General features: G+C 53.6%; 1 protein-coding gene across 6 annotated transcripts in view; it reads right to left on the bottom strand.

Annotated features, from left to right (window-relative positions):
* Positions 1–22,506, bottom strand: part of FLT4 (fms related receptor tyrosine kinase 4) — a 60,016-nt gene that overhangs the window by 24,114 nt on the left and 13,396 nt on the right. For all 6 annotated transcript variants that reach the window (XM_063349105.1, XM_063349104.1, XM_063349101.1 and 3 more), the window contains exons 2-7: positions 13,423–13,519; positions 6,934–7,208; positions 2,605–2,717; positions 1,545–1,707; positions 1,157–1,296; positions 303–471 (exon numbers count right to left, since the gene is read on the bottom strand). In XM_063349105.1, coding sequence (XP_063205175.1) covers positions 303–471; positions 1,157–1,296; positions 1,545–1,707; positions 2,605–2,717; positions 6,934–7,208; positions 13,423–13,519 — 957 coding nt within the window. The remainder of the gene's footprint in view (positions 1–302; positions 472–1,156; positions 1,297–1,544; positions 1,708–2,604; positions 2,718–6,933; positions 7,209–13,422; positions 13,520–22,506) is intronic.

Raw genomic sequence — 22,506 nt, forward strand, 5'->3', positions numbered from 1 at the left:
GCATCTGCCACAGGGCCGTGAGACCTGTGTGTCCTGCCATCCCACTGGCATTTGGGCCAATCTGGTATTCGCATCTCTCTTTCTCGTCATCTTGGCACCTTGCTGAGTGTGATTGTGCTCCCAGTGTGGGGCTGGGGTGCAGAAGGGCTGAGGAACTGGAGGAAGGCTGGGTGTCACAAAAGCAGAGTGGGATGGAGGTGCAGGAGCCCTTCTGCTGAGCCTTGTGCCAAGCAGTCTGGGGATTGTTCGGCTTGCAGCTTGGCTCCAGCTGTGGCTCTGCGAGGGAGTGGAAGGTGCCGTACCGTGCACGATGACGTCGGTGCTCTCCTCCAGCATCTGGGCGCCGTTGGTGGCAGTGCACGTGTACTTGCCCAGGTCCTGCTGGGTGACGTTGTGGAGGGTCAGGATACTGGAGAGCTCTGTGTGCGTCTGCAGGGACCGGCGCTCAGGCTCTATCACTGCCCGCTGTGTCTGTGGGAGATGACAGAGAGAAGGGGACAAAAGACATTAAACAGATTGGGTGTGCAGATAGGTTCCTCCAGTCTGCACTTCTTGCTGCCCAGTGCTTGCCTCTCCCTGGACATGTGTTTCCACCGCTGACTGCTATCCTCAGGGATGGAAAGGCAACGAGCCCTGTGTGAGTGACCACTTGAAGCTGGGGTCAGAGTTTAGCACGTGTTTTGCAAGCCCAGTAACCAGGCTGGGAGCCCTATAGGTATGTGAACAGAATGATGGCCTCAGGGGATGCCCCTGTCTCACTGTTTACAAGAGTCAGAGGCTATAACAGGGGGAAAACACAGCGGGGAAGGGACCTCCTCGCAGGCTCTTGGTAACCAGGGCTGTGTGGCTAGAATAGCTCCTTTTAAGCCAAGGATGTTTGCTCTGTATTTGCACTGGAGGAAGTGAAGCCCAGGAGCCCCCCAAAGCAATAACACCTTGGCAAGTAAAAAAAAGAAAAGGGGTCTTCCCTCTGTCCGCCTTCTGCTGCAGGAGAGAAAAATGGGAAAGCACCCTGACTGAGATGTCCAGGGCCCAGCATGGTTAGGATCATGAAGCAGAGCTCTGCCAATGATGCGAAGAGGAACAATGAAGGGGCAAGAGGGGATGACTCGGGGAAGTAGCTCAATGCACGAGGAGTCGCCCTGTTTGCTAGTACCTGTTTGCCAGGGTAAGTCCACTGGAAGCGGACTCCGGAATTGAATTCGGCGCACACTGTGCAGTTCAAGACCAGCTTCTCGCCTACTAGCAGCTCCATGGCTTTCTTGGGATACAGCTGGATGTCATACAGCTCACTCCCTGATGCAGAAGAGGCAACAAAAAGACATTTCTGATCTATTAACTCTTTGACTCGGACTATGCAGTTACAGGAGGCTTGGGTATAACCTCCTGCTGCTTGGCCTATCCCTGTCTGGCACACAATAGAGCAGATATAAGCACCATGCAGAGTCTATGTAGCTACAGAGGACCATAACAACCCCATGAGCCACACTGATGGACTTCAGAGCCATCCACACTGCCCCCCCTGCACCTTCCCAAATATTCACCTGCTATATGGATGATGAAGAAATTGGATTTGAAGACTTTCTTGTCGATGACAGTCTCACACTGGACAAACAAAGAGTCCCTGATCAAGCGTGTGGGTACCTGCACCCCCTTCTTGTTGTCCCAGAAAGTGCTTTTCCCGTCAGGGTGGATAAGGGAATTTTGCTGGAAAAATCAACATTTTGCCAACTGAAATAAGAGGGTAACAAAATTCCCACCCCACCCCTTCCAGGCTTTACGCTGGCTAACACATCCCTTTTGTGGGAAGAAAAGATGCCGCATCATGCTGTGCTGGCCTCCCGCCCTCTCCCCCCGAGGGTTTGTCATCTAGGAATCGCAGCCTCCCCAATACCCCGAGCAGCCATATCCTGCACCACAAGCCTCCCCGTCTGCAGAGTGGGCCAGAGACTTCCAGGAATGGAAACTTCTAGTGATAGCTAAGGAAACTGATGCTGATGTCCCAAAACATCAGCCCCACCGGGATGAGTGCTGACCTTGGGTAGTGTCCTTCCCGGGCAAGGGAAAGGCCCCTGGCCCCCAGAGTGTCCCTGGAGGCCTTTGTACAATAGTAACACTCATCCTGGAAGGATGTATTTGCATTGTAAAAAAAAAAAAAAAAGGCAAAAAAAAAGCAAAAAAAAAAAGGCACAAGCAAACTGATAACAGAGTTGTTTTTAGTCATCAGCCCCAGAACTGCAGCCTCCTCCCTTGTGGGGATGCCGACCACCTAAAGGGTTTGTAGATCACAGAGACCAGAGCAAAGAGGGGATGCTGTGGGGAAACGGGATTAAAACAAAGTCTTGTTTTGTTTCATAGAGCTCCAGGGAAGAGAAGCAAGGTTGGCAAGAAACCCGTGGGGTCTGCCCAAGGGAACTGGACAGCACAGCTTCAACCAGCAAATAAAATGAGGAAGCCAGTGGCTTGTACTTTCCATGGAAAATGTATCATCCCATGCATTTTCCATTCCTGGCAGTGCCCGTCCCACTTCCATTCAGGCAATTACAAATGCAGAACAAATGCAATACATGTCGGTCCAGAGTCTCCCACTGGCCGAGTTCTCACCAAGATCAGTGTGACGTTAAGATCTGGGATGGACACAAGGCATGGTACCCAGGTGTTCTCTTTCTTGCTGATGAGGAGGGTCTCCGGCTTGTTGATAAATGGCTGTTCAAAATCTGAAGAAGAGATATAAGGAGAACAACAACTAAACAGAGGTAAGGGAAGAACTGGGAAGAGGGATAAACCAGAAGAAAAGGAGGCTTTCTAACTTTAACACAGCATGAGGTTGACAGAGGGAGTGGTGTTGAGCTGGGCAGCCTGTCTGCAATGTGCGACAGTCAGAGGAGACACCTGGAGCTCGGGAATGCAAAGGGAGCCACCGAGGCAGGCTCCTCTGCACCAAACACCATATCGGCAGAGCAGCACTTATGTGACATTTGGGCAGTGCTGGAAATGACCTCCCCTTTCCTGGCTGCCTCAAGGTCTCTGCCTGGGTTTGACCCTTTGTGAAACTGGCAGATCTTGTCCTGGGCTCAGCGCCTGCCCAGCTGGTGACTGTGCATGGCCCCACGGCGGGGACAGCGCAGGGCTGTGCCGCCCTAGTGCAGAAGCAGCAGCGCGACCTCGCAGGGCGAGGAAGTGATCCGCAGCGGAATGGTATGCAGATGTCATCCTGCAGCCATCCCGGCCGGCAGATAAACAGATGAGCTGAGCTTTTTCCAGGGCTGCCACCCCACTGCCTCCCAACTGCTGCAAGCACAAATATTGACAGGAAGAGCAAAACCACCCAAAATTAATCAGTGAAACAACTTAGCAAGGCCAGGGATGTTACACTAAACTCCACGCGGAGCCAGCACCAAGAAGCAAAGTGTCTGAAGAAGGGGCTGTCCTGTCCTGCTCAGTGTGTTGCCTGTGTCAAATGAGACAAGCCCAAGCAGGGCTCCATGGTGGAAGGGAGCTGATGGCAGCATATAAAGGAGATGCGACATGGCCCTGACCCATCGTGCCAGGCACCATCCAGACCAAAGTCCAACCTGATCCCAAAGAGATGGCAAGCTAACAGGGCAGCACGGACGCCATTTCTCGCTCTTTCTCAGATACACTTGAAAGAGCTGGTGAGACCAAGATGCAAAACACACTTGTATCGCAAGCCATGGCTGACCAGAGGGTAGGAAGGGTGAAGTTTGTCTTGCAGTGCCTCATGCCAGCTGTGCGTGAGGCACCTGCCCACCTGTCTGCTTGGCAGCGCCTTTCTAATATTTCAGTTTGAATGTTTTTTCTGCTCTTTGTAGAGTTGGTGGAATTGCCCAGGTTGACTAAATGGAATGAAGACAAAATTGGAAGAAGACACAACAAATTACGAGGCTGCTTGGTGTCCTCTGGCAGTGCCTCACTGACGGATGACGACTTCTGAAATATCAGCCCCTGCCTGCCCGTTTCTGCAGGGACACATACCTCATGGGATGGTCTGAATACAGACTTGTCCTTAGCGTCTCTGATGCCTGCTGCTGCCAACGTCTTTCCTCTGTGAGAGTCATGTCTCTGGAAATGTCCATCCAGCACGTGGTCATGATTGGCTTTGTCAATGGAAACTGTCCCCTGGGTGAAGGGGGCTCCATAAGGAGGCGGTGGGGCTGCCCCAGGGACCTGCTAGGGGAGATCTGATGGATTCTGGTATGCTGGAATCAGAGCAAATGATCCCAGTGGCCCTAAAGGCTATTCTTTATTCACTTGTATTACAGCTAAACCATTGACTTAAAGGGACTGTTGCATGAAGATGTCTGTTTGTGCAACCTGAGACTCTTTCCCTCTGCTACCCAATCCCTAAATCTAAAATGACAAGTCAAAGGTGAATTTGGTAATGATCCCCATTTGGGGATCCTGCTGTTCAAATCACATTGGGCCCAACTCAATCCAGCCCAGTACTCCCACTGTTAAGTCCATAAGGAAATTCCTTTAATTTTTGATTTATAAAGCTGTTGCTTTGATGATAGTCAGGCTGCAAAGACCTAGTCTGGGTGAAGTGCTTTTTTTTTTTTTTTACAGCTTAGGTGAGACAAGCCATGCACAGGAAACATGTTGGTCGGCTCTTATGAAAATACGGTTTGCCCAGAGAATTCTTATCTCTGTTTCCTGGGGTTTTGTGCTGCCACAGTATTGCTGTCTTCCGAAACCACAGATTCGTTTCCGAGTGTGAACATGTTCCTCATTCCTGCCCTGAGCTGTGGGCACGTGAGAGGGAGGAGGCGCACAACTGCCAGAGGTAAGAGACGATGAGGTCCCCTCCAAGCTCAGATGGCAGCCAAGAACTAACTGATTTACTGGGCTGGTCCTGCTGCCAATGAGCTTGTGATTCATGCACTAACTCCCCTCTCTGAGCACATCACATATTTGTCTGTAAGGCTGCCTTAATGGGTCGGATGGGAATAATTTAGCATCTTCTTCATTAATATATGCTAAACCTTATGAGAGGGGGACTGTACGTATCCTATTGCACTCTGATGAGGCATTCTGTATGTTTACAGCACTATCTGTAGCTGTAATAAAATACACACCTAACCAGACACATGGGAAATGAGACATACGCGTGGAGAGTTCATTTGAGAACTGAGCTGCAGGTAAAACACAGAAGAACCCATTTTTCCAGCCAAGCAGAGATATTTTGTTCCTGGCAATTCCACCAAGCTCTTAACATGAGAAATGAGGTTGATGGATAAATCTGTGGTCTGATCACGCTGTCTTCAAATATCCCCAACACTTACATCAGCCCTTCCAAGCTCTCGAGGGACAGTTTCACATTGCAGCCCAGTTCAGCAGGAACAGCCAGGGCTTTATCTGGATGTTCTGCAATGGCTGCGGTTACCGTACGCCTGGGTTTTTCTGACATGTCCCTTCTCCTGCCTGAAAGCCTGTCCTGTCTGGAAAGGCGGATTCTGAGGTTTCCTGGATGTTTGATAGCCATAACAGGGCACAGCCTGATTGGAATGAGTATGAACTTGTGCTGTGTAGCCATGTGCACAGCAACGCTGCGAGGTGTTGGCTGGATCTGTTGCACACACGCTGTCCACAGGCACTGTGAGTCCCACAGGCCCTGACAATGTGGGATTTATTGCCCCTAAGCTACACCACACGTGCACACTTGCTGCTCTCCGGTAAACAGGAGAGCCATTATTGACCTGCAGATGAGGCTGGAGGTGAGAGAAGGTGGAAAAGGGGGCAAAGGAAGTAGCGTTTACTGGATTGCACAGAAAATCAGGCTCTTGCAAATGCATTCCCTGCATGTAAGCCTGTTAGATTGTACTTATTTTCAGCATGTGTAAGAAGCTCTCTGCCTCCACCCCAATACAACGTTCTAGAGTGTCTGAACACCCCTGCCCAACACGCCTGGGATCTGGCAAAGCTCTCTTGTGCTTTAGGATGGGCAGCAGAGCCCGTGGGAAGAGGAAGCAATTGCCCAAACAGACCCCAGTTCCTCTCCAGCAGCTGCCCAGCTTTTCCGATTTGCCCCTGCATTTTTCTCTGCATAGTTGCAGAGGCAAATTTGGCTTTGCCCTGGGACTTCTGAAAAATGCATTTTGTGTGTCATGACCTGCCTGGCTCATGACAACTGCACCAACTAATAAACGGGGGCGGAAAGAGAAATAGCTCAGCCAACTGTTTCCAGGGGACAGTGCTCGTTTATCTTGCTGGAGAGCGCTGCGAGCAGTGGGGGAGACAGCGGAGGAGGAGCCCCTGGGGTACGGAGAAGCTGAGTATTGGCCCTCCAGCCACTTGCTGAGCTGAAGTTCTAGTTTCAAGCATAGTGGACAGCCCTCCTCCTCCAAAATACGTCTTATAACCCTGCCTGTGCAGGCAGCCCCTGCGCAGACAGTGTGGAAAGGAACACCTGGGTCTGCCATGGTGGAGTGGCTCCAGGGCCACCCAGCCTGGGGACAGGAGGAAGCTGCACATAGCATATTTGTACCACTCCTCCTCTCCCTCTCTTGGTCTCAGCTTTACAGAACATTATCATCCCTAACCACTAGCATCTCGGAGAGCCCCCAGCTGCCCAAAAGCTAACTCTTGTGCTTTTTTTAGCAGTGGAGCGTCTCTGAGGCCTGGCTCTCACTCCTTAAATTCCTGCATTCCAGCCTGGCTGGAGCGATGCCCCCGGGCCTGGACGTAATTGAATCCCAGGCGCTGACTCCATCCCCCAGAAGTGGACGGATATTGGTTCCCTCGAAGTGCAGGGAGCCAGCCGTTGGCCCCCTCCCTGAGCCTGCAGCAGCCACGCTCTGCCCTGGGAGGCCGGGGGACACATCGGGCTTTTTAATCTTTCTGATATTACGCTGGTGCATATGTTGCCCCTGAGGTCCCCTAGCCTGAAGGCACACATTGCTGGATGGCTCTTACCTCTCACAAACACGTAGGTGCTGACTGCTGTGGTGCCCTCAATTTTGGCATCAATGTACTTGTAATAGCAGCGGTAGTAACCCGTGTCGTTCGCCTGGGCCTCCGTCAGCACCAGGACTTTGCAGTATGGCTTCGTGCCGGTCCCCTCGCAGTCGTCTTCTCGGATTGCCCGGCCGCTGATGGGGGCTGTTGAGGCCACCAACTCGGTCTCCTTCTCCTTCCCTGCAGGGTCCACCTTGCCTCCGGGCCACGACCACTCCAAGGGGTGCTGGCCTCTAGACGTGGGCAAAGAGGATAGTTAGCTTTGGGCTAAGCAGGGTGAACACAGTGGGGGTTTAACTTACTGGAAAGAAAATTGGTTCTGTTTTACCTCAAACCAGGACAACTGCCCTGTGTGGCTCTGTGCACATCTGCACGTGGCCCAGCCAGCCAGCCACCACTCTTGGGCTGTGGCATAGAGGAATGGCCATCCTCCAAGGAGAAAAACAGGCTTGAGGAGATGGCAAACAGCTTTACTAATTGCTGGGCAAGCACAGGCTCGTTGCCTTCCCAAGGCCACCTCTCCGGGCATGCTAGGCTCTAAGATATCAGCCCACTCGCAAGCAGGCCTCCCCCTCCCATGAATTTGTCCTACTGGTACTGAGGTATGGTATGCCAAGACGGGGAGCCACAAACGGCCCTGAAGGAAATGCTCCATTTATTCTCTATTCCCTCTCATTATTAAAAGGGTCCAGAGCTATTAAGAAAACACACAGATGTGATGAGTTCCCTTGGCTCAGTGGAGCTGCTGGCTGGGGCTCATGGTGTGATGAATGGAGTGGGAAGGAGAATGAGGGAAGGAAAGCAGACTGGAAAGAAAACAAGAAAGAGAAAAGCAGGAAGGAGTCAGGGATAAAAGACAGCGAGGAGAAAACATGGGGAGGCTCAACTGATCACCTTCTGTCCAGCTGCCAGCTCTGTTTCCTTCCCCGCTGCTGTGGGAGGGGGCTCCCTTGCTCTGCACAGCACCCTCAGCCCCTTCAACCCCCCAGCCCCCTCCCCTGCCTGGCCCAGGGCTGCTGCCCCTTCCCATCTCTGCAGAGACACTGCGCTACAGCTGCCCCTACGAGGGCATGACCGCACAGCCTGTTCCCCAGCAGCCCAAAGACAACGGAAAAGTCCAGGAACTGCAAGAAACCCCCAGGCAGAGCGTGCACGTGTGTATTTATATATAGCCAAGGATCTCCAGAGCGGGAGGCTTGCCTACGCACATGTACGCACACGCCACCATAGCTTGCTATAACTGTGCTTGTTTACTACAAACAAAACAAGCTTTTATTCCATGTTGGAAGTTTCCTTCTGTGAAATCAGAGCCCCTTTCAGAGGAAGGCCTAGTCCCCACTTGAAAGTTTGCCAGTGTAGCTGAAAGTCACTTAAGAATGTGCAAAAAAAACCCAAGAAATGGGAAAAAAGAGGACATCGCAAGAGACAGCTGTGGGGGTAAAAGCGGCCTTTTGTCAGCACCGTTTGCTCTATTAGGGGAAACTGGGTTCATCCATTATGCAAGTTGGTAATAGGCATGTTGGCACACGCAGCTCCTCTGCCAGGGTCCCGCCAGGGCAGCTCTGTGGGCTGATGCTTTTAAGCGCAGCCAGACTGTGACCGTCACCGATAGCTGGATCCAGACAGCAAGGGACAGTGAGGAGGAAGCGAGATAAGGTGCCATTGGAGGGCACAATGGCTCAGACGCAACGAAGACAGGATTTCTGTCCAAGTGTAGGGGAAAGACCTGCCTCTTTGTGTTTGTCTTCAGCAGCTGATTTATCTTCCTGCAGACTTTGCCCTCCTCCAGCTCCCGCTGCCCGGCTCGTTGCAGAGGAGTTTGGAGACAACGTGCTGCGCTCTCCCCTTGTCACCCGGCACAAGGGCTCTGGAGGCAGTGATGTGCCCTTGGGGACAGCCACGCAGCCCCTCTGACCCAGCTCAAACTTCTGCATTCACTAAAAATGCCATCAGTCCCTAAGGCAGGACTGGAAGCACAGCTCCAGTGGCTCGTGTCCATGTATCGCAGCAGGCTTTTCCAAAAGATCAGAGTCTCACAAACACTTCAATAAAAATAAGACTCCTGAATTTTGAGTTTTTCCCCATCCTATGCGTGCACAGGGAAAAACAATAGTAAATGTGATCACCAAACTAGTAACGCTCAGGGGCCTCTGCCGTGCCCATTGCTCTGCTGCACTGGGCGCAGACCGGGAGGCTGGCCCTGCTCTCAACCCGGAGCTGAGAGCTTCAGACCCCGACTGCGCAAAGGAGCCCCAAAGCTCTTTGCCTTTGCTCAGGCATTTTTGGCGCTCCATGTGGAGCAGGGTAATTGTACAAGTCTCCAGTGTTTCCGCTTTCTGTTTGTTTACCTACTGGGATTTTCACGCATTATCAGATCCACTTGTTTTATTAACCATCGAGGCTAGCAGTAGCTGAGTGACACGTATTTATATAAACACGGATGGGCCAGTACAAACAGACCTGCCGACCAGCCTGCGGGCAGCTCTAAACTAAGGCATTCCTTGCATCATGTGCTGCTCGACCAGATTCAATGGGGACACAGAAGGTGTAGGCATTAGTGTGAGTCCACGTTAGTGTTGCTGGTGTGTTAAGAGGACCAGAAGGCAGCAGGGACGAGGGCATGCCAGGCTCACTTGGGTTTATTTCTGAATCTACCCTCTGCATTTGGGGAAAGGTCCAGGCAGCAGTTTTGGGTGTTTCCCTCCCTCCTATCTGTCACCTTCAAAGATTTGTTCCCAAGTTGTTTTCTTTCAGCTCTCTGATAATGTGCCTCTGGGCGATGGAGCCTGCTGATGCCAGCTGGAAACAGATGCACTGAAGGCTTCTCCACAGCTGTTTTCCTAAATCTTTTCAGGACAGATGCTCTTCAAGGGAGACGTTGCAATTGGCACCACTTTTCTTCAATCCTCTTTGAAGCTTCCAAGTGTGGTATGATGGGCAAAGCTGGCTGTGGCTTTGTGGCTTAGCTGGGATAAGACAGGTCCCTCCTCAGCACCATGGAGGATGTCCACAGCAGTCACGCACGTGTAGGAAAGAGCAGCAGGTGTTGTGTGTCCCCTTCTCCAGAGCAGTCATGGTGGGGCATTGCCTTATCCTCATGCTCCTTCAGCCTTGCCACAGTGCTCATTTCCTCCACAGGAGCCAAGAGGGCTTTGGGGTCAAATACTTCCTCTCTGCCAGAGTAGGGCTTGTGCATCCGCAAGCATCTGCGAGTCAGCTCTATTAACAAGTCACTGGGCAGCAAAGGACAACCTTGCCCTTCTTTTTCTAAATAGCACGGCTGGGTGATGCTCCTTCTCCACCTGAGTGCTCAGCACCTGCAGGATGGGATGGGATGGGATGGCTGGGGCTGGGCTGGCACAGCCAGGACCAAGCTGATCCCTCTAGAGGTTGCTGCGGTTGTGCAGCCGGCTCCTGCGGGCTCTGCTCCAATATTCATGAGCCGGAAAGCACGAGCTCTCTGCTTTCCCCCAGCACAGGCTGCCGAGAGCATGAATGCGGAGACTGACAATATTCTTTTTCCTTCTCGGGATGGAAGCTCATAAAAGATGCACTGTCCATGTGGGCATCAGCCCCTTTGTTCTGCTCTGACACATACTTAGAGCAAAACATCACTGGGGCTGTCAGCCAGCCTTGGCACAATCTGTATTTTGGGGAATGCTCCTGCACTGGTCCCTTGCTCTGTATGGACCTCTCATTGCACTGGGTGACAGGGGTAACGTCCCTGTACGTGACATCATTTGCAAAAGCAAAGACCCAGCATCCAGTGACTCCTTGCGAGTGTGCTGTGTCTTTGGGTCTCTGTCAAGGATGCCCAGCTTCAGAGGCATCGCTTATTCCATGGCCTGGCACAGACTCTTGTCACTGATGAGGCTAGGCGGGCTGTGGAGCAGGAGAGGGGCTGCAGAGCTGCGGGTGTGTGAGATCCAGGATGCTGCGAGGGAGCCTGAGAGCGCAGTCAGCTGCGGGACTCTCACGCTCGGTGGGTGAAGCTTGAAAGGTCTCCAGGGAGTCTCACGTGGGGGGTTTTGAGCTCAGCTTTCTGCTGCAGCACTGCTTCTAGCAGGCCCATAGTCCTGGCTCCAGGGCAGCTTGAAGAGCAGCCAGAGGACATTCTTCTTAAGGGAATACCAGGGTCAAACTGAAGCCACCTCCAAACACGATGCTTAGCAGGGAATCCCTGGATCCTGGATTTGATTTCATATTTGTTTCTGCCCTACCCTGCCCCACCACCCTCTCCTTTGCTTGTTCTCTTGGTGGTCTGCATGTTTTTCCCCTCAGCTCCCATTAACACAAGCCAGGTCTTCCTAGGGTGGGCCATGGTCCAGAGAAGAGGTTGGAGAAGCAGCTGGGTGTAATTAGAGATCTAGGGACCAGGAAAGATTTACTTTTCACTCAAATGAAGTAATAGTGTCCCACAGTCAAAATCCTCTCCTTAAGACATTAGACGAACACAGGGTTGAGAGCTCAGAGGAAGAAGGAAAACCTCTGAGCCACACAGAAGATGCTGAGACTTATCTACCTGTGGATGGTGTGAAGGACAGTGCACAGTCCCCGAGGAGCACATCTGGGATAGCAGGATGCAGAGGCAGGGGGGCAGCCAGGGAGCAACATGGGCAGAGGGTGCATGGGTTTTGGTACTGTCTACAGATGGCCCTGCTGTTTGCCGGCTGGCTAGTTCAGTCCTGCACGGCACCTGGGAGCCAGGGGTAGGGATGTTCCTTATCTCAGCTGTGTCCATGCCAGCACGCTGCATGGATGCCGCCTAGTGAGCCTGAAAGGCAAGCCTTGGCACTACAGCAGGAAACAGGGGAGCTTGCTGCTGCTTGGAGAGACTCTGTAGCTTGTACGATGCTCCTTGCAAGGGCAGGCCATACAGAGTCTGTACTGGAAATAAGATATTTTTTTTTTCCACTTCATGTGATTTTCCTTCATATTAATTGATACATAACAAATGCACAAGGAAAGGGCAATCTTGTCCTTCCCAGTCCGAGACTTTCCGCTTCATGGTGCTAAGGAAGTATGTTCATGCTTGACTGCAGAAGACACTTTCTTTAACCACACCTCTAACTTCAGCATGTCCTTTGGCCTTGGCTCAATCTGCAGGCAACACAGTCCTGAAACCACTTTCTGTGTCCCTCCCCAGGCTGCTGCTAAGAAAGAGTCTGGCCTGATTATAAACTCATTTGGAATAATCTCACTGAATCTCCCTTCTTCCAACTTTTAGCTCCCACACCCGTCTATGGAGGGAACTACCATGGCAGAGCACTGGAGTACCCAGATTCCTCCCTCTTCCTCTATGCCCCCCACAGCAGCTATATGGCTGACCATGGTCCTCCAACTCACACGTTTCCTACAACCTAGCACACACCACGGCACCTCAGGTCACCATATGAACAAGCCCACAACCGCTTAGCTTCCCAGACCGAGTGAAATCAGTTCAGTACAGCCACCACCAACCTCTCCTCTGTCCCTCTCCCCTGCCTATGAACTGATTCACAAAGTAAAAGCAATGCCATCTGTTCCAGGAAAAGTTAAATATGTTTGTGACAAGACACGAACACAATGCCAGCCAAGTGTTTGCAGTAATTGCTCCATGGTTATATATAACACCAAGAAACACCCATCTGAGGCCCACGCTGAATTTATACCCCCGTTGGGCCCTCGCACTCAGCTCCCAAGCATGGATCTACTTTCAGCTGCTGAAGGGAAACTCCAGCTTTGTCAGGAAAATTGACCTTGGTCGACTCTCCCACTTGTTTTTGGTTTTTTTCTTTCCAAGATAGGGGGTACTGCTGAGAACATGTACAGCCAAGTGTCCCAGCATGGGACAAATCAGTTCAAGCATGTCACCTTCTTGGAACCACAGTCTCCAAAACGAGAGGTTCTCCAGCTCCTCTCACAGTTATTCACCTGGCCTGGCTGGGGCTTCTCTTCACCCCACATGTACAAGGCAGAGCATTAAATCCCAGCTTCCTAGAAAAGCTGGAAGCCTCTCACAGCCACCACTAAGTGCAGCCTTGCCTTCTCCCATGGATATTTCTCAGCGTCTCCCAAAATGACTTGCCAGATTTACAAACCAGACCTATAACCCTAGCAGCCCCTGGTGAGGTGAGAATAAGCAACGTCTGAGAAAGACAAGGAAAATCAGGAAGGCAGTTTCCCTGAAGAGCTTACAAGAAAGCTATCAGATCATGAAATGTCTCTCTATCTTCCTTCTGCCTGCAAGACTACAGCAGAGGTTATCACCATATCCCCTGAGATGCCTCCAGCTTCTTTTTCAATTAATTAATTAGATGGATTCACACTTGGTGAACGTGGCAGATTTCTAGTCAGCCATGCTAATTTGCAGGTGTACTGCAGCCAAGATCTCCCCGGTGGGCTCTCCCTGCCTGGTCCTCCAACACTTGCCAGGTAAGAGAGTCTAGGCAGAGCCACGCGCCTTACCTGCAGGTGATGGTCAGCGTATCCTTGGCGTTGATGACGTGGTCCTCCTCGGTGACGCTAAGGGTAGGGGGAGTCATAGAATAGCTGTTCACCAGGTCTGTGGAGAGAAAGGAGAGGGGGGACAATGCAGACATCTGCCAGTCTGGACCCACCTCTGTGGGCAGCAGCTAGCTCGGCATCACGAACCTGGAGAGGGGCAAAGCCTCTTGAAGGAAACGTCTTGTAGGAGTCTGGCCTTCAGCAACAGCTCTAGGGCTGAGGCCGGAGAGCCCCCGGGGCTCAGACAGACAGACTAGCACAGACGAAGGCCAGAAAAAGTATGGAAGACCAGAAATCAGGGAATCCAGGTGTGGCCATTCCACACCAGGTGACTGAGATTGAGCTCACCTGGACTACTGCTCTGAAATGATGTTATCTGATAACTGGGGGGAGTCTGTTCTATACACATGTAGCTTTCTGTAGCCAGGGGGACAAATCAGGGGCGCCCAGATATCACAAATGCAAAACTCTTGTGTTTGTGCAGAGATACTCTCATAAGGCAGCAGGCGTTCACTGAATGCCCTTCCCCTGCCGGGCACTCACTTCGGACACAGGCAGTCACCTGAACATGCCCAAACCTTCGGGGATTACCACAGCCCCCTTCCCTGCACCGCAGCTGGGCAGGCATTCCAGGAGTGACATTATCCAGGCTCAAGGACGGGCAGTTAAACATTATCACGCACTTCTCCCAGCTTTTGTCTGGGAGAGTCCCACTTCTCATGTGTCTGCATCTCCGGCATGCCAGACACGCACCCTAAGCGAGCTCCTCATGGACAAAACATCTCGAAGTACCGGTTACCCTCAGAGAGGTACCCGTTGTTTTCATTAGCACGGTGTTGCTGACTGTCATTACTTCGTGATCTTTGTCTTAAAACTCCAGCTTCTGGAGACGTGAGATAATTCAAAAGAAAAGTCTTGGTGGCTGCAAAAAATAAGCAAGTAAACTAACCAGAAATAGAAGACACAAAAAAAAAAAAAAAAAAAGTTGTGAAATGTGAAGCTGTGACTCAGGTAGATGCTAAACGGTAAGGAAGAAAAGAATGCAAAAATATGTTGCTAGCTGAATTTTTTACAAAAACGTGAGGTTTTTACAGCTGTGTTCTGTGCATATCTCCTTCCCTCGTAACACTCAAACCCATTATCGGTTTCGGAGAGATCTGGCAGAGAGGGAGAGGTCTCGAGGATGTGGTGTTTCCATGAGTTTCACAAGCAGTAGGCACGCCATATGCCACCTCTCCTCCAAAACCGTGGCCTGAGGACCGCAGGCCTTGGAAGCCCTGTGGTAGAGCTGTGAGATGAATGTTTCTCTATGGGGAAACCTGCCCCAGGGGAAACGAAATGGCTGCCAGCCCCTCCGACACAAGGCCTCCGAGGGGCGGCATGAGGAGCCAGGCCCCGGGGGAAGCCGGGGTGCCCAGGGCTCACCGCCATCATGAGAGGCCGCTGAGGGGGACGTGGCGGTGGAGTGACGTGCCAAGCAGCACCACCAGCACGGCCAGGCCAGGGCCGCCAGCCTTGTTCTTCCCGATTGTTCTCCACTTCCTTCCCGCCTGCGCGCGGCTCTGAGGCGGCCGTCCCCCCAGCTGCCCCCATGGCAACGGCGGGGCGCCGGCCATCTTCCCCCCAGCCCCGCCATCTCCCGCCTCCTCTTCCCTTGCCCGCGTGAGGCGGCGTCAGCCCTGGGGCCATCCTGTCCCACCTCTGCGGGGGTCCCCGCTCCCCACGGCCCATCCTACCAGCACCCCTCTCCCACCCGCTCCCCTGTGAGGAGCCAACGACAACAGCAGCCATCGTTCGTCATTCAACACGCAGGTCGGATCAGCGTCACTGCGGACCTTGGGACCGGACGGCACTTGGCCCCCATGGAGGACACCCTGCCTCGTGCCTCCAGCCTCCCCTTCCCTGAGGGAGGGGACGTCAGATGTCACACTCAAAAATGTGCCCTGGGGCTGTGAAAATAAATGAGTGCATTTTTGGTAAAATCCCTTCAAAATGTGATGGGGTTTATTAAAAAAAGGGAGGGGTGGGGGAGGAATCTGACCGCTAAGCTGCATTTCCTATTAATGCCGGACACCCTTATCCCAATGAAAACACCGCTCTCCCAATGGCCAAAGCCTGCCAGTCCATTGCCCCGGCGAGCAGCCGGGGGTGCCTGCCGCCCCCATAGTGCTCAGCCCAAAATGTGAAAGATACAGCTCGCCATGGGGCTGGCTGGGGCCAGCAGACCCTCTCATCCTGCTGGGGTCCCAGGCAGCGAGCAGAAAGCTAATCTCCAAAACCCTGGCACAGTCATCCCCAGGGCTGGCCGCGACAGGCGCCGAAGCACGTCTCACATCGGAGCTGTCCCCCTTGCTTGAACCACTAGAAAAAGTGGTCCAGGGCGGCAGGACGCTCTCAGCCAATGCTGTGCACCACATCTGCCCCACTGCCGGGCTTGGGGGGAGCAGAATGGCTGCAGAAATAACCCCCTGCCTCCCTTCACGTGCCTCCTGGTGACCCGTTAGCAAACAACGCTGCGGGGTGGAGGGGAAGAAAGAAAAAGTACGATCTGTGCAGGTTGAGGCTGTGGGATTCCTGCAGATGCATCCTGTCCGTGGCCCTCCGCGAGTACAACAGGAAAAGGAACCACTGCTCCCTCCGAAAGCACCGCGGCGCAGGGCCGGGGACGCTCCTGCTGCTGGCAGCCCGCGCCAGGCCAGCCCTCATGGCCGTCCAGCCTCCTCCATGGCCCCAGACTGCCAGAGCTTCGGGGACTCTCTGCATCAGGCACCGATTCACGCTGGGGACTCGCTGCTCACCCTGATGCCCCATTCCAGGGTCGGCACCTCGGGGTGCTGGTGCCCACAGCCTTCCGTGGCATCCAGGAGAGGCAAAGGGATGCCCAGGGCCATTCCCAGCCTGCAAAAGCATCTTCAAGGCCATCAGCTTTCCCCAGAAAAATTCTCCATCCCTCCCTGTGTTGGCCAGCTGGATCCACCCCATTGCTGCCCCTGCCCTTTCCCTCCCTGAGGGAGCATGTGCCTTGTTATGGGTCTCTCCTGTGTCTCACTCTCCCCAGCACTGAACCTGGTGCTGGGTTTGGCCATTAAATGTCCACTAACCGACATACAGATGGTTTGTGTCTCTGGCAAATCCCAGGGTGCGAGGGAGATGTCTCCAGAGCATGGAGCGTCTCCTTTCCTCCGAGTCCCTCCTTCCCCACCTCCAACCCCGGCGATGCTTTATCTCCTCAGCCCTCCGAGCAGACCCCGCTCTCTTGTGCACACCAAATCGCGCCCTTGCACGGGGAGAGCATTAATGTAATTAAAAAGGTATGCGGCAGCCCCGGCAAGCTTTGTTTTTTCAAGATGGTTTCCAAGCAAGTTGGCAGCGGGATATTAAAATAAACAGAGGGGGATTGATGGGTTGCGGGGAGAGGAAGCAGAATCCCACAGCCACTCACACCTTGTCTATTTTCAGGGAAGTGTGTTTCCCAGCAGTTTTCCTAGCCTTGATCTCTCAGCACACGGCTCTGAAAGGGGCCAGGCTGCACCAAGGGCCTTTTCCCTGTTGACGGCAACTCCTTCATTTTCTTCAGCCCCCTCCACCTCTTTCTGCACCCCGAGATCACTGCTGCTCTCAGCATGGCAGGGCTGCTGGCTGGGGACCTGCATCCCAGGGCTCTCCCTGCCTGGTGGGGAAACGACGCTCGCCCTGGAAATTGCTACCCACCCCAGGCTGTCTCGCAGAGACCGAGCAGCCCACAGGCTCCAGCCTGGTGCCCGACTTTGAGCATGTTGTGGGAAAGCCTTGCCAGGGGCCTGGTTTTCCCTTGTGATGGCTTGCAGGTGGCTAAATCACTGCAGAGCAACATCTGCGCCAGAGCCAGCACCGCCGCAGCGAGCGATGGCTTTGGAAACCTGCGCAAAGGTTGCGTGTGGGTGGAGGTGCTGGCACGGTATGGCACGGCATGGTATGGCACGACACAGCTCCCCCTCTCCATCTGCTTCCACTCGCAGGAAGCCCTGCACCGGATCCTCCCTCCGAGCCCCCGCACACCACCTCAGCCCCTCTCCGCTTCCCCTTCCCTCCCTCTCTGCTGAGTCGGCCCCGCTGACTGATTAACGGGGCGCCTTTCCGGAGGGATTTTTGTTCACACTCTGTCCTTCTCGCTGACTTCCTTCCCCAGTGCTGGACTGGATCGCTCTGGCCACGGCTGCCGAGTGTCCCCAGCTAACCAGCACAGCTCATGCTCCTGCCACCAAACTTACTGCTTTGGGGTTTTGTGACCAGAGCTGCAAAGTAACATACACAGAGCAAAGTTGGTCCACATGAGGCTGCACGCTCCCACTTGTCTCCCTACACCTCGCATAGCCAGCCCAACCCAGCCTGCCCACCCCAGCGCTGTACTGGGGTAAAAGATAGGCTGGAAGGGAAAAAAAGAGTGTCCTTTCCCTAGCAAAGCTACCCTGACCTTGCTACCACCCCATTTCTACTTTGCTGTATTCAGGAAAAAATTCCCAGTCAATGAGCATCCTGGCAAAGCGAGGCAGGAACTTGAGATTTGGACGCTTTCTACCAAAGGGATTTCTAGCAGATTTGTACCAGGTAACCGAATCCCCAGCCCGAGGCTCCAGGTTGAAGCCCCTGAATTTACCCATATCCTGAGTCTGCAACGCAAAGCACCACGGATGAGCATCTCCCAGCTCACCGGGCTCAGGCAGCTGCTCTGGCCTGTCCCTGGCCGGGGCTCCACAGCGCTCTGAATGCACTGGGATTGCTCAGAGCCCAGGGCTACCACAGAGCCCCATGTGGCTCATCTTGCAAAGTGTCTCCCCTTTCTTTTGGGTTTTACCCCCAGCCCAAAGCCTTGGCTGCCCTCAGCTGCCCCGCAGGCTGAAAAGCTGGTGGTGGGCTTTTCCCTTGCAAACAGGGGAAGGCAAACACTTAGATTGCACTATGGTGCAATCATGCACCATAGTTACTACGTAAGCAAAGACCTGCTCCTGGAGAGCCAACAAAATTTCCGGTACCTCGCTGGCAATGGGGCAAACAGGGACCGAACAACCTTTTTTGATGCAAAAGAGCAGCAATAGCTGACACTGGGGCAGAGGGAGGAGAAACCTTGTTCTGCTCTTTCTGCAGACCTCTCCTCCTGCTTTCCAAGCTGGGCTTGTCCAAATTAGCAGCATTTGCTGGCAAAACTCCATGGGCACCATTTCCCCTTGCCCTGTAGGAACTAACCCCAGCACCACAGGTGCAATCTTCCCCCTCTGCTCCAGTTACCTCTTCCCCACCTGCCCCGTGCTGGTATAACTGACTTCCCCAGAGCCTGGCACTGGGGGATCCGCAGATGCCTGCGGACATACAGGAAGTCCACGTGCTGGAGGCAGAGCCAGGACAACTTCCCACTTATGGGGCTGAAGTTCCCCCACGGAGCAGAGACTCCTCACGCACAGGGCAAGCATCCAGCTGTCGGTCGGAGAGGCAAAGCGTGAGTGTCGCGTCACGCAAAGAGCAAGCAGCTGGCAGAGCAGCAGGGGGAATTTGGACGTAGGGCTGTCAGCTCCTCCTCTTCCTCCTCCCAGTGCTTGCCAGCACGGAGGAAGGCTTGTTTTGCAGAGAGGTGAGATATCGCATGAGGCCGAGAAATGAATGGCAGGCTCCCGCCAACTTGGGGATGAAACATCAGGTGTTTTCTCTCCAGCCTGACAGTGGGCAGGGCGAGCCCCAAACTGTGGCAGGAATTTACACCAAAATGGAGCAGGTTCTGCTCTGCAGCCTGCACCCGGGGGGAAAATGGAGAGGCGGTGTGCTAAAGGGCTCTGTGGGAAAGATGGAAACAGGCTGAAGCAATGAATAAATTAAAAATGATAACGACGGAAATCCCTCAAAACCAGGCATTTGCACAAAGGGCAAAGGAAGCAAAGGTCCCTTCTTTTATGGGGTTCCTTTGTGGTTGCCCATCACTTCAGACCTCTCCCAGCAGGGTTAAACGCAGGGACTGCGCTCCTCTCTGCAGGATCAGCCCCCCTGTGCCCTGTGCTGTGCTACAGCAGCATCGCTGTCCCAGCCATGCACCTCCACACCCCGACAGCTTATTCGGGTCCAAGGAAACACCTTTCCCCCTCTCACAGCGAGCAATGCCCATGATGAGACTCCCCTAGTCTGTAGATTTTCATCCACGCACCTTAAAGCCCTGAAATGTCATAAAATCCAAGTGTGGTGGTTCTGTGCCTTCACCATTTTGTGAGGATATTCCCAAAGCATCAGATGTTCCTTTGCTCCAGCCAGGGCAGGCAACCTCTTTCAGGGGAAACAAGGGACTAATAATTATAGAAACTGAGTCAATACTCACAAACACAGAGGTGATCATCATTATTGGGAGTCTGATCCCTCCTGTCCAACACCAAAAGTATAACAAGACATTAATTTTGCCTCGAGACACCTGTGGGTAAGGCAGGAGCCCCCCGAGCAAGGTCCAATATGAGGGGTGAGGAAGGGGCCACCAGGGCTGGTGAAAGTGCTTTCTTCTTGGTACCAGCCTCAGGGATGCCCCAAGCAGCATGGGTCTGCAGTGATGCCACGTGAGGAGGAAGGACGTGTGTCCAAAGGGACAGGGAATTTGCAGGGATGCAAAAATCAGGGCGCTCCTCCAGCTCAGCACCAGCGGCCAAAGGAGACGCCAGCCAAAGCATTTCCCTGCCTGCCAGCCGAGCGGGATGGGGTGGGCAGAGACACGAGCAGTGCATCCTGCAACAGCAGCGTGGTCCTGATACGAGCAGAAGAAGCCACAGCCAGACCAGCAGCACCGCAAGGCCGGGCATTCTGCTCTGCTCCCCCAGCCCCCGGCACTCCATGGCAGCATGGCCGCACATCCAGCAACCCCCGCCAAACAGCCCCGCAACCTCCAAAAGGCTGCTCTGGCCTCAATGCATGCACCCCGACAGGTCCATTTAGCCTCTCAGTGCTCATAAACTTTAATTAACTGGTTCTTTTCTGGTAAGGCACAAAAATCTTATAACTACCCACACCAATGGGGAACAAGGCAAAGAAAATCATGAGACCTCTGGGCTCCTTCAAGCTTTTGGACTTCCAAGCCAGCAACCTCATCAGGGGACAGAAGCAGAGGAGCTCGAAAGCAGGAGCCACTTTCAAGAGAGCTGGGCTGTCCTGAGGAGCAAAGTGACCCTTGTGTCCATCAGTCCTGTTCCCTTGGTGCCTCCAGGCAGGGATTTAAATCGGGGGACTTCGCAAGCCAGCTGCCCTGAGGCAGCACAGCACGGCTACGTCCAACACCCCACCGCGCTGCCACCTGCTCTGGGGACTCTGGTCTGCACGGGCACAGCCACCCATGCCCTTGGGACCCGCCACCACGTCATCCCAAAGCATCCCAAAGAGGGGTCAACAAGCGTCTGTCTGGGAGTGTTTATCTGTCTGCCTTTCTCCCTCCGCAGGAAGCACTATCTCACCATCGCCCTGCCTTGCTCCAGCCCGGTTTCCTGCTCCATCCTGCCAGGTTTACCCTGCTTTTTCCTCCTCCCCTCCCCCTGCCCCACCACTGTCAGGCCATGTTTGCATTTCTGTCTCCTGCCGTCTTTCCTCTCCCTACACCCCCCCCGCGCTCGCTCCCTACTCCATCCTCCCCAAGAGGCTACGTCCTGAGCCAAAGTTAGCCTCTGTCAGGTAGCCACATGTCCGGCCTGGGGCAGCGGGTCAGCCGGGGCCACCCTGCAGACCTCCTCCAGGATCTCTGCTGTCAGCAGCCTCCCCGGGCCCCGGGGGAGCCGGCTGTTTGCTGCTCTCGCCCGGGCAAGGGATGCTCCCGCACATCAGAGAGTTCGTTTCCCCTTCGGCGGGCTGCCGGCCCACCCTTGCTGCTGCTGGCCAGGGGCTGGCCAGACGCCGCTTTGTTTGGTCCCCCATTCCCTGAATCGCTCTGGGTTTGTTGGCTGCCTGCTCCTGCCCGGAGAATCCTTTTCCTGCCTTTGAGATAGAGGATGCTCGAGCCATCTGTGTGTTTTATTTCCTTGTAGAAACTAACAAGCCAAGGATTGCTTCCTCTCCCTGACATTTCGGAGGGCAGCTCCGGCTCAGCGGGATGCTCAGGGAGGGGAGGGAGAGCCCAGTGCCTTCAGACAGGAACAGGACCTATTCTGTCCACAGGATTCACTTCCCAAGGGGCAGAAATCCTCAGACCTGCCAAAATGCCTGTGGCAGCTCCCATTGGCATGGCTCTGCAGGAGCCCGGGGCGAGCCGCCCTGCTTTGCATACACAGCCAGCCCTCTTCCAGTGGCCCCTATTAACTGCATGGCTAAACCCTTGCAAAACTCAATTAAAATTATCCTCCCACATCTTAAGGACTGTCAGGTCGCCTCTTTTCCTGTTTTAATTTACTTCATTCAAAACCTTGCCCTGCTCACATTCTCTGCCCCCGCAGGATGTGATTAACGTGGCGTAGAAAGAGCAGAGGGATCGGATGGCTTTAGGGGACGGGTAACAGAAATTAGCACCATTCATTACATCTCTAACCTGAAGGAACGCAATCACAGGTGAATGGTCCACAGCTCGTGTGAAATGAGCGTTGGTTCCAAATCCGGTACCTGGCAGATAGGCATTGCCAGCACAAGCGGCTGGCCAGGATGGGCCACGGACATCCCCCCATGGGCCCTGGGGGTCTGGGATCTCTGGGCAAGTGGCTTGGGAAAAGCTTCTACTGCTGCTACCTCCAGTTAATCTGTTTGGGACTGCTCAGGAATCACCTGGCTATTGCAGGATTCAGAGTTTAATTCCACCCTGTGTCTATCCAGGTGTAACCCCAGGGGCTTTACTGGGATGAAATACCTCTGGCAGCAGCGGGTACAAACCCATGGGACACTAAAGAGACATCTTTGGCCACTGAAGAAGAAATGATAGCCCATACAGTGACAAAAGGTAAACCACTGAAGAGAGTTATCCACTGCTTCTCATGCTGTACCTGATGAAGTTATGAGGCAGCAACAAAGTACCTTTTTATGCAACAGCTAAACTGTGGATTTTGCCACTGTGGGATACCCACGGAGAGA

The sequence above is a fragment of the Chroicocephalus ridibundus genome, chromosome 11 (assembly GCF_963924245.1).
Source record: "Chroicocephalus ridibundus chromosome 11, bChrRid1.1, whole genome shotgun sequence".
NCBI classification, from domain to species: Eukaryota; Metazoa; Chordata; class Aves; order Charadriiformes; family Laridae; genus Chroicocephalus; species Chroicocephalus ridibundus.